The sequence below is a fragment of the Chaetura pelagica genome, unplaced genomic scaffold (genome assembly GCF_000747805.2).
Source record: "Chaetura pelagica isolate M959 unplaced genomic scaffold, ChaPel_1.0 scaffold346, whole genome shotgun sequence".
Taxonomy (NCBI): domain Eukaryota; kingdom Metazoa; phylum Chordata; class Aves; order Apodiformes; family Apodidae; genus Chaetura; species Chaetura pelagica.
Window position 1 is genome coordinate 2,820,282 of NW_009953797.1, and position 11,744 is coordinate 2,832,025.

At 36.6% G+C, this 11,744-nt stretch overlaps 1 protein-coding gene across 1 annotated transcript in view; it reads left to right on the top strand.

The window, feature by feature from the left end:
* The window catches only part of PARG (poly (ADP-ribose) glycohydrolase), a 64,221-nt gene extending 53,500 nt beyond the window's left edge, over nt 1-10,721 (top strand). Inside the window, exons 12-16 of the mRNA XM_010001131.1 lie at nt 749-827; nt 1,631-1,739; nt 5,169-5,274; nt 9,624-9,752; nt 10,526-10,721. Of these exons, the coding sequence (XP_009999433.1) occupies nt 749-827; nt 1,631-1,739; nt 5,169-5,274; nt 9,624-9,752; nt 10,526-10,689 (587 nt within the window). The 3' untranslated portion in view covers nt 10,690-10,721. The remainder of the gene's footprint in view (nt 1-748; nt 828-1,630; nt 1,740-5,168; nt 5,275-9,623; nt 9,753-10,525) is intronic.
* The last annotated feature ends 1,023 nt before the right edge of the window (nt 10,722-11,744 follow it).

Consider the following 11,744-nt stretch of genomic DNA (forward strand, 5'->3'; position numbering starts at 1 on the left):
GGTTGCCCTCAGGAGACCATGGAGCAACAAACTGGGTAACACTGGTGTGTTGGAAACCTGCTTGGTTTCTAACCATCACTGTTCTCTTTGGCTTTGTGTTTTAGTTTTGTTAGAGAAATAAAACTTGTAAGAGAAATAAAATATAAAAATAGATCCTTGAGGTGCCTTCTGACCTGATATTCTATGATTCTCTGTAGATTACCACATATGCTTTTAAATCTCTTTCTGTTTTTCTTCTCATGTTTCTTAAACTGTCAGTCCCGATGTTTGCTAAATTGTGATGAAGTAGAGTTGCCATGTTTTTCAGGAGTGGGGTTGGCTATTTTATTGTTGTGTTTATAGATATTAGTCTAAATAAAGAAAAGCAGAATGCTAGTGGTGCAAAGGCTCATGGTCTTTGTTAACTAGAAATTGACCAGTAAAGCTTTAAAGGTGACAGGCAGTTTTTCAAGAAACTATTGAAAGTGGCAAAGTTTAAAAGACTGTCTTCTTGTTATACACTGGGCAGCATACCTAGATCTGCATTTGTAATGTTCTGTGGTGGATGCTACACATTATGAGTGGGGAAAAAAGCTTCTACTGGTTACAAGAAGGTCTTGTATTCTTGTTGCAGATACACATCTCTTTTTCTTCATTGCTTTTGAGAGTTGAGTGTTCATTCAGAGAAGTCACGACTCCTATAAAAGATGTCCTAAGTGAAAAAATGTGTACGTATTTTGTATGTAATATGGAAAATCATTTGTTTCAGGTACTGAGCAGTATAGTGAGTATACAGGCTATGCAGAAACATACCGGTGGGCAAGAAGCCATGAAGATAAGACCCCAAGGTAAAGTTCCATGTAGATATTTCAAGTGAAGGAATAAATGAACATTATAAATTTGAAAGCTTAATGCTTTTGTGTTTACTAGGATATGCCTTAGTAGAGAATTTGACTGTTTGATCCTGCTATCTTCACTAGAGCCAACAAGCTAATAAAGTTCTCATATTAATAATGAGATATTAATGCTAATAAATGGTACCTGCCAATATGTCAGGTCTTAAACCAACAACATCTTTTACAGTTACATGTATTTAATACAACTTTTTATTAAGATACTGACTGGACTGTGGATTTTAATGTCACAAAAAGTTTCGCAATGATACCTCAGGTGCTACAGTGCAGCTGATGTGTGCTGCACAAGACACAAGATTTGTTATCATGAGTATCATGTTATCATGAATTTTTATACGCAAAATCATTCCTTTCCTATAGAAACATACACAATGTGGTCTCATGTAAATTTTGGGGGAAGACAGAGTCAAAGTGCTTTTCTCTGACCTTGCAGTCTTCTTAATACTTAACAAATACGTACTTAATAAATAGTGGTGTGTAATTAGATTTGTTCCACATTTATGCACAAAGTCTAGCCAGAGTATTTCTAAATTCATAGGGAGACTGGTCTCATTTCTGATTCTCCTTTCATTCCAGACCCACAAAGAAAAAAAAGTCCTCCATTGTTTGTGTGAGCGCACCTTTCTAACTGCTTCTAACAGAGAAGCTCTGCCAGGAATTGCTCATTTTGGATTGTGATTGTATGGCCAATGGAAAACAACTAATGTAATCTACTTTTCTCCTCCCTCCAATTTTAGGGATGAGTGGCAGCGACGCTACACTGAAATTGTTGCTATAGATGCATTTCACTTCAGGCGTTTCCTTGATCAGTTTGGTCCAGAGAAAATTAGAAGAGAGCTCAACAAGGCCAGTAACTTCTTACCATGATCTGCAGTCTAATGTTTATAGTAGCTTTTCAGATGTTTTTGTATTATTATCTTCTGCAAAGGAGATTCTTGCTTAGTTGTGTCTCTCATAAAAGGTATACTTCAGGATTTTGCTGTCCAATAGTAAAATAGAAGCTTTTAAAACAGAATTATTCTTATCCTTTGACATGCCATTCAAAGGTGAATTTTGTTTAACTTTCAAAATGATAAATGAAATTTGGATATACATGGTATTAACTCTTCCCTGTCCTGCTTTTAAATTATTATTTTAAGTTGTCTTCCCATGATTGCCTCAGCCCTGCAGTCAAGGTGAAAAAGGAGATGCCTCATCTTTTAATACGTGACAGTGCATAAATATGGTGCCATTTTTCTTCCAACTTTCTTCTTTGCTCTTGGAGTATTGCCATATCACCTGGGAGTTTATATTTTCGTATATTGATGTCTTCTTGAGATCAGATCCACCTATTCATGAATCTTCTATCTTTATTTGCACAATATCTGTAAGGTCTGTTGCAACTGAATATGTGTATGTATTGCATGCCAGTTAGAGCTTACAGTGATGGGTGTGTTCAGAAAACTGATAAATCAGGCCAGTTTTAATCCTTTAAACAAAACTTTCAGACTGACATTCAGAAACCACACACTGCCTACTAATAATTCTTAATCACTAGTAGTTATTATCACCATGTATTCAATGCAGCCTGTGTTAGCTGTATGCAAAACTGCACTGCCCCAATTGCTGTGTGGTCCTTGATAGTCTTAGTCATCACAGTTGCCATGCTGAAGAGCTCTGACAAGGGAAGCTGGAACTGCAGTGGGCATCTTTTTTCTATCCCCTGCCCTCCCTAATTTAACATCTTGTTCTTAAAAAAGGTATTTGAGTCTCTAGATGGTTCCCAGCCCTCGGTTTCCACCCTGGATTGTGTGTTGCATAATGTTTGGGAACATGGAGTTACTTTCCCAAGCCATGGCAAGCGCTTTATTATATTGCATGGCTGAGATTTTAATGTTACTTGTTTTTCTTCTTGCTCTGCTGCCATTTATTTCCTTGCAGTCTGTTCCCAGCTGTTGAAATTGTACTCTTTCAAAGATTAGTAATTGCCATCACTGAGCTGTTCATAGTTCTGAGCTTTCAACCTGTGCCAGTGTTTTCAAAGCCTTTGCTGTTATCCCATGCATAAATTGTGTCTCCTAACAAGAGGTGCCTGGTATCAATCTCCAGTTCACATGGCACATTCTCAGAAGTTAAGAAGGCTAGTGGGCCAGAATGAGGGCCTTGCGTGGCTCATTTAAGGCATAGATAGTGAAAGCTCTGTGGCCTATTATAGCAGTGACAATGCTATTTTTACTGGACAGTTGAGTACAAGAACGATTATACAGTTACACTGTCTTTGTGTGTGTGGTTGGGTTCCAGACATGCTGCTGCTGAAGTGGTGCTTCTACACCGACTGGTGCATCAGGCCTCTGCTTAGCTAGGGTGTCAAATGTAAGGGCCCAGCACTAACATTGATAACTTTTCCTGCTTTCTGTAGTATAGGGGGCTTTAGGATAATACAGGATGCATTTTTAATAAATTCAAACATAAGGCAGTATGTTCCCAATTCTCAGCTGGAAAGGGAATAAACCTGAAAGCTCTTTTTTTTTTTTTTTTTTTTTTTTTTTTTTTTTTTTTTTTTTTTTTTTTTTTTTTTTTTTTTTTTTTTTTTTTTTTTACCCTCCCAGAAATGCTGCACAGTCTTGAAAGAAATGAAATTGTTATAAAGCCTTAGCATCTTAACTAAAGTAACATTTATCAGCTTGTTTCTTTGTGGTTGGTAATGAAATTAGCCCTGACAAAGACAGTAAATAAATTTTTAAACTTCAGTGATGTCTTAGTACAAAATTCAAATCACCTACTCTAGTGAATTGATGATCTGCCTAAAATTTTCAATATTATTGATTAAGTTTGGATTTTTAAAATAAATTATCATAGATCCATGCAACTTTTTATACAGTGTCAGTTTGACTGATGCTGTTTGAGGACTCATTGGTATTTTAAAAAATATAATCCTGAGTTAATTCTGTGTTTGCTACAGCAAAAATGTAATTAAGTTTGTTGGAGGTTCTATAATATTTTAACAAATCAAATTTTTTTTTGGTATACTGTGGTGGGTTTTTTCAGTTTGATTAAAAATTAATGTTAACCTTAAGACCTTTCTGTTGGTGAAAGCAAGTTGATGGAAAACCTGCAGCTCTATTACTGTTATGATTGAATAAATCAGGACTCAGTAAGCTCAGTATATATGCATAGAGGCTTTGAAACTGTCATGTATCAGTAGATGCAGCTCAGTGTCCAGAGGTTCTTTTGTTTGTCTGTTATTTTGTTAGCCCTGTTCCTACATGAAATCTATTTCAAATATTGGTGCATTGTCTCTTTTTTTTATATATAAAAAAAAAGTGATTAGGTTGTGGGATTTTTGCTATGAAAAGTCATAGGGGAGCACTTAGATATTTGTCTTCATTGCTGCTGAAGTCCTTCCAAGTATTGGGTGATTTTCTTACTATGTCTGATGAGACAGTGTTTGTTCTCCATATCCTGGTGGGTTGAGAAATAGGTGCCCATTAGGTAAAAGCTGAAAGATAACAGCGTCGCGTTGCAATACCAATCCTGTTTCCTGCACTGGGAGAGTGGAGTTAACAGAATGATTGTCCCTGCAGCCAGAGTGCTAGCTTACTTGACCAACTAGTTTTGTACAAACTTGCTTTGGACATTAAGCACACCAGTAGCTCTGACTTGAAAGAGCTCAAGAACCTGCATGTATCTGATGAAGTCTAAATTTTCAGCTTAGATCATATTTGAGTGGAACTGTGGGTTCTTCAATCTGTACCAGAAAATTGGACAAGATGAATGAATTTTTGTACTGTTGAAAAACTTCCAAAGATATTTGTCCTTTTTCTCTACACATGGAAGCACCTGCCTTTACTCCAGATTTCTTAGTGAATATCACACTTTTTTCTCCCACTTTTATTTGTTTTGTTAGACATGTATTCAAAGATGACATTTTGTTGGGTTTTTTTTTTCAGTTTTGAGGAATTTCAGTAATCCTGGACACAGCAGTTCAACTGCCACGTATGCTAAATGGGCAAAAAAGCAGCAAACATCATATAATCTACTGTTAGTTATTCTCTGCTCTGGCTATCCTGAAAATTTTTATGAAATTCTTTGAATTCAGCACCTATATCTAATTTTTAACTTGAATCCAAATAAGGCAAAACTTGCCTTTAATTCTCTAGTGAGTGACTTAACTTTAAAGGAAGAGTAATGGTGTATTGAGGTAGTTTGCATCTGGTCTTGCTAGAAGACAATACTGAATACTGTTATCACTATATTGCCTGTCAGTTTCATCTTCTGACTCTTGTCTGCCTGCAGGCCTTCTGTGGCTTCTCCCGACCCAATGTCCCACCTCAACATCTCTCTGCAATAGCCACAGGAAACTGGGGATGTGGTGCCTTTGGAGGGGACTCCCGATTAAAAGGTAAATTGTGGCAATTCACTAATGTCCAAAGAATCAAATAACTTAGATTTTGGTTCTTGGCCTTTTTTCTGTTTTTTTCTAGTGCTTTTTTTTGTTTGTTTGTTTTGTTTGCATTAATACATTTTAGCCAAGAATTGGAATCATAGTTAAACTGTTCATGGAACTATTTTATTAGCTTTGATATTTAGGCTGTGGGTACCATGGCCTTAAACAATAAAAATGCATGTGGCTTTTATATGCTTTTCAGTTTAAAGTGTGAGCTAAGTCTGTGTTGGTGAAATGGGACCTGTAGCACTGAAACCTTCAAAATCACCAACACGCAGTATCAGCTCACAAGAGAATGTTCACTGCAGTTCTTAGTCATATAAATAAGCTGACATTTCTGGAGCAATCTTTTTAGTTTATGCTTAAAATTCATATATCTGCAAAGCTGTTTACCTGGTATTTTACAAGGCTTCCCAAACTTGCTGGCAATGCTTAATGTTTAGTTTTGCTCCTTAATATATTGCTGTATGTCAGAGAGATTTCCAGTCACTCAAACATGCTTCTTTCTTGCCTGCCTGCCTGCAATATCACTCACTTTCTCATGTTCTTTTATTTTAATTGGAATATTTATAATGTGGCAGATATCACATGCCTACATTTATTTAAGAATTTTCTCCATCAAGCCAAGAACTGATGGATCCTGACATTTCAACTGATAGCCTGATTCATATACTTCTAAGTAGAAATTTACATTTTGTTGTTTTCAAACATTTGGAGAGTATTTTAAATCTGCTTTTCTCAACAGCTTTAGGTGCTTACATTGGGACAAACCATTATCAGTCTATCGGCTTCATTAACTTTCTTTCTTAATGTGTTTTATTCATTAAGCATCTATTTTTTTCTCAATGCTCATTGATTTTCTGACAGTTCTGTTTTTATTTCCATCAGATAAAATGGGCTGCCAAGTTCAGATCATCAGTATCAAAAGTAGCATTTAATGCAGGATCTGACCATACTTGATTGTAGGAGTGTTTAATAAATGCTTTGATTTGCATAAGGACTCCTCTTGCATCTGAACTGTAGTAGCCAATGTATATATTTTTAATGTATGGGTTTTGGGTTAAAAAATGGCTCTTTTGATCTAAGCTATTATTCATCCCTGGAAATGACTGCAGCGCCCAAGGCACTTTGCTGAGATAGCGTGTGAGAAAAGGCTTTGATGTAGACAAAGAGATGAGCAGTGAGATGTGGTGCTTTGTAACTTTGATACATACAAATGCTTTAATGGTCTATCAGTTTAACTTCATATTTTAGTTTGAGCTTTCATTTAGGTAACTTTTTCTCTGGTTTTGGATCAACCTTAATTTTTTTTCTTTTTTCTCCAAAATCTGCAAAAATTAACCAATATTAGCAAGTTACAGCACTGCTGCTCTTACAAAAAATTAATCTAAATCTATGTGTGTACTCTCAAGTCTTCTGTTCTTTTGACAGACCTTACAAATACAGGCACTGGTTTCACTTGCACTTGATTTATTCTTTTTGTAAGCTCAGCTTAATTTCTTAGTTGACTCTGAAAAATCAATATTTCATAAAGAGAATTAAAGGACAGTGACTTGCTATCAGGTATGGAACTAGTAATTTAGTATGGGATGTTTTTCCTTGAGCTGCTGCTGACTAGCAACAGGATGGCTTAATTATTATTTTTTTTTCTTAAACTATGAGCTATGAAGAGTACAGTAGTTTGTCATATGTGTTTTTGTCAGAACAGAACTATATTTGATGTGTGATAACCAAATGAAGTCTTCTCTAGTTCACAGATATTACTGTGCATGGACTAAGTAATCCCTTTTTTGGTAGAATGCTGTATGGGGGTAACAGCCCCTGAGCTGTTAATTCTCCCAATGGTTTCACTTCATTATAAGCAAATTTCTTACAGTGGAAAATAATCTTTTACACTTCAGAGGGAGTCATAAATTCTTCATTACAGAATGTTTTAGAAAACTGATATCAGTATCACAGTTTGACAGCTTTTGTTGACTATACAGGCTTGACAGTATATTCCAATGACAAAATAGTTTTCATGGTTTAAAATCTTGCTTTTTCATTTAACATTCTTAAATACAAACCCTTGTTCTTTCAGAAGTAGTATCTGGATCTGTGACAGATTTAAGAACTACCAAAGTATTTAATAAGATAGTATATAACTGGATAAGCACCATAATGCATAATATTTTTTTTTGTAATTAATTAAAGAAACATGATTGTATATAAAATATGGTTTCACTTAAGTTCACAGATTATGCAAAAACTAAAGTCTTCTTAAGGGAGGAAAAATATAATCTGGCTGCATAAATTAAAGACCTAGTACATAAAGAAAACAGATCCACCTAAGTTAGGAATATTTCCACAAAATTTTAGTATAAATTTAAGAGTTTCAATTCTGAAGAAAGTAGGTTTAAATAACTGGCAGAAGTTGGAAGATCTTGTATTTTAAAACCAGAGGATAATTTAACTATTATTAGCTACACTACTGTCTAAAGATTGGAAAAGTGTTGTTTTATTGAAAATGCAAATGAAATTGTCTGATGAGACATCTCACAAATGCATAAATGTAACTTCTGACAATTACGAGGAAGTATTCTCTAGCTGAACACTTATCTGTGAAAATGAAGTTCAGAAGGGAGGCTGCCATCAGTTTTAGGAAGACCCTTAGAGGATTTGTGAAGGGAAAAGCGTGTCTTGCTTTTGTGTGATCCTGAGTTGCTGCTGTGGCAGCACTGCAGCTATGAGCTGCACAGCAGGCATGGGAGGTCTTCTTGGCGGGTCCCTGCTGGCTCTGCTGCAGCCACCTCTGCATTTTGGCTGCACTGCCTCAACAGTACTGCCACAGGGGAGTGCCTGGAGATAACATCCTTTCTTCTGGATAAAAGGGACTGAGCATGTAGGGCCTGTGAGGATAGTTGGGTCCCCAAAAGGATTTTTGTTATGTTTCTGTCACCCTCACTGGGTAGTAGAAGGTGTGTCTGAGCCGCCATCCCTTCAGGTGTGAGTTCAAGAGTTAAATTGGATCACATCAGCTGGATGCAAGGGGCAAGACAGCCCAGATCCCTCCAGAACCCTGTACCACAGCCTAAATTCACATTTACAGGAAGTTTCACATCATATCATATATCATTAATGCCCAGAAGATTGTGAAGCCTAATTCTTGACAGAAATTTTTATCCTTATTTCATAAGATTCATAGCAATTCAAAATAAACAGTAGGATATTTTTAATATCTTCTGTAAAGTGAAAATGCATTGTTTGTTTGGAATGAATAATACAATTCATTAGGTTCTGTTCCCCTATGCGAGCTAGTTAATTAGACCCTTTAAAAGCTGAACTAGTGAAGCTTTACCAAATCCACAGCTGGTTCAGTAGTTTAATTAAAATATCATTCCCAGATTGAGATTAATTTCACATGTGAATCATGTAATTAATAATTTTAACTATGGGTTTACAATATTATTTTTTTAGTAATGAGTGCAGTATATTGTTATGTCTCTTAATGTGGAAGATTCTTGAACTATGAATGCCTTTCTATTTAGTTGCTACTGGTGGTGATGCAGTACATACACTATTTTATTTAAAATCAATCTTTCAAAGACAGTAACCTTTTAATTAACTCTATTGGGTAGAAAAGGAAAGAATTAATATCAGAGCTGCATCCATAGGCTCTGAAATGAGGCAAGCTTCAATAGAATAAATAGTTGGTGGGATCGGTTATTTGAACTGTTGTAACATTACCTGGAATGAGCATGTGATTGATGGCTTGGCTTGCATTTGTGGCATACTTCTATAGTAGGAAAGATGGACGCTTTAAATCGTGCAGTGAGAGGCTGCAGGAACATAAATCTCCTCTTGGAAGCTAAAATTTGGGTCAGCTCCTGCTCTGTGTAGACTACCTAGTAAAAGGGTTGACCCTGTTCTTTCTGAAGGGTGGCAAATAATGAAAATTGTGTTGTGTCCCCACTCCGTGATCAGATGCAAACAGCTTAAACCAGGGTGTAAGATGGTGTTCTGTCTTCCTATGCTATTGCACACATTTGTTGGATAACTAATGGCTGTGTGCTGCCTGGGGGTTTATCAGGAAAGGAAGGGCAGTTGTCACTAGTGACTCCAGCACAACACTCTTGGTTGCGGTGCCCAGTATTCTTTATTTTTAAAGTGGAAATAATACATATCTACCCATTGCTCAAATTGCTTTGCAGCATTCACCTGGAGATGGGTGGTATGATTATTTGCTGAAAAATTAGGCTGTGTTTTTCCCTTCAGCAAATTGTTCTATCCTGTATTCATGTGTGCAATCTTCTTTGTTGTTTCAGCCTTAATACAGATATTGGCAGCTGCTGAGGCTGGACGTGATGTTGTTTATTTTACCTTTGGAGATGTGGAGCTGATGCGGGACATTTACAACATGCACACTTTTCTCTGTGAGAAGGGCCAAACTGTTGGTGAGCATAAAGACATTCTTCCATGCAGCAAAGAGACTTACTCATCTCTGTCAGTGGAATTTGTCCAATGAGAATTATTGTCATCAAGTCCTGAACACAAGCAGATGGGTCTTGGTATATTTGTACCTCCTTTTCAGAGTGGGGAACTCTTCTGATTCGGGGTCAACTGTGCAGTGGTGATCTGTTAGAAGACTTGTAGAACCCTTTTCTAATTCCCTTGGGAGGTACACTCTGAAATTCGGAAAATAGATGCATGTGGTAGACAGAAGGTTTGCAAAGTTTTTAATAAACCGAAATGCTTCCAAAAGGGAAAATCTGCTTTTGCATTCTTGATATTAATTTGTATTACAGTGGTTCTGGCTCGATCCTACAAGATGTGGTCAGATGTGTTATCCAGTAGCAGTACAAGAAAAGCAGTGTATCCATTGCCCCTTCATATTTGTTAAACATCTTTCATTTCTGGGGCAGAGGCACAAAACTAGGTGATTTGTAATACTTCTGTAAGCAATGTGTATGTAAGCCTACCTTTTGGATAGCTTGTGCAGGAAGCTCAGCAGAAAGTTGAGGGAGGCCACCTTGTGTTCTGGGCAAACTTGGATACAGTCACACCCCTGGTCTGTGGCTATCTACCTCCTCTTTCACTGCTTATTCAAAGAGATGTTCCTAGCCACTCTCTGTGTGAGCCTGCATTTCTAGTCTTCATTTGGAATCATATGTTCTTCATATCTGGCATGATCTTATGTGGTTTTTAATTATCTCTTTTTATCCTTAAGGGGACATTTATAGGCTGTTACTGAGATACTACAATGAAGAATGCAGAAGCTGTTCCACTTCAGGACCAGATGTCAAGCTATACTCTTTCATATACAATGCCATTGAGTCCTATGCAGATTCTACTGATGATGATGAAGAAAAAGGGTTGTGCTTTGAGGATTAAAATTATGTATTTCATCAGAATATTATCCTTCCACTGGTATATTGTGTGATTTGCAGGGTATAGTGTATGAATTGACTTAATATATATTGGCTGCATTGGTAGTAACACCCAAACAATAAAAAAAACACCTTCAAGAGATGAGATTTTTTTGTTTGATGGTTTCAGACGTGAAAATCTTGTTCATGTGTGGTCAGAGAAGATTTCTTTGGTAAATCTGGTTGGCATTATACCTTGTTAAGCAGGATATTTTGGTATATATTTGTATTTCAGTCAAGAGGTTGCTGAAAGACTTCAGAAAATTTCTGTGTATGCCTTTGCCTTTATTTTTCAGGGATTTTACCTAAATTTCTCATGTAAGCTTAGTGCTGGAGTGCAGACAGCCATGTAACTGCTGAGATGATGTTAGAGAGAAGCATTGTGATGATTGTTCTTACTGAAAATTGTCATAATTTGGTTACCTCCTTAAGACTGCCACGGTATCTTCATTGTTCTTATCAACTTTTTCATTCATGTAACTTAGTGTCTTGGGTTAAATTGTTTTTTTAATAACTGGTTAAAAATTGAAAGATTCTGGAGGAGCTGTAATGCATTTCACAACTACATTGTTCAAGCTTAGGAGTTAGCATGAAGCAGTAGAGAAAAAACAGGGATGGGAGGGTAGGGAAATCAGAAATGTGACTGAAGTTAGTAGTAGAGGGAAACAATTTTCACATGAAACTCTTCAATACTGTTTTGTTGGTGCTGTCTGTTGCAACATTGAACAAGGTCTTAGACACATTTAAGTATATCTGAAGTTTCTCAAGGTTCACTGTTGTTGGCAATATCATTTGAATTAAGGTCTGCTAGTTGTGTTTATATTGTCCTATCGGTTCTCTATTATTGCAATATAAACATCAGTGAGTATAAGATCCTCATGGGATAACTGGAGGAAATGGAAATCACTTAGAAAGCAGTGGGAGGAAAGTCTGCAGGCTGCAGATACGAACATGAGGTCTTGTCAGGAGTTTGCACAGTGTCTTTTTAGGCCTGGGAATGATAACAATGAGGAGGGGTTA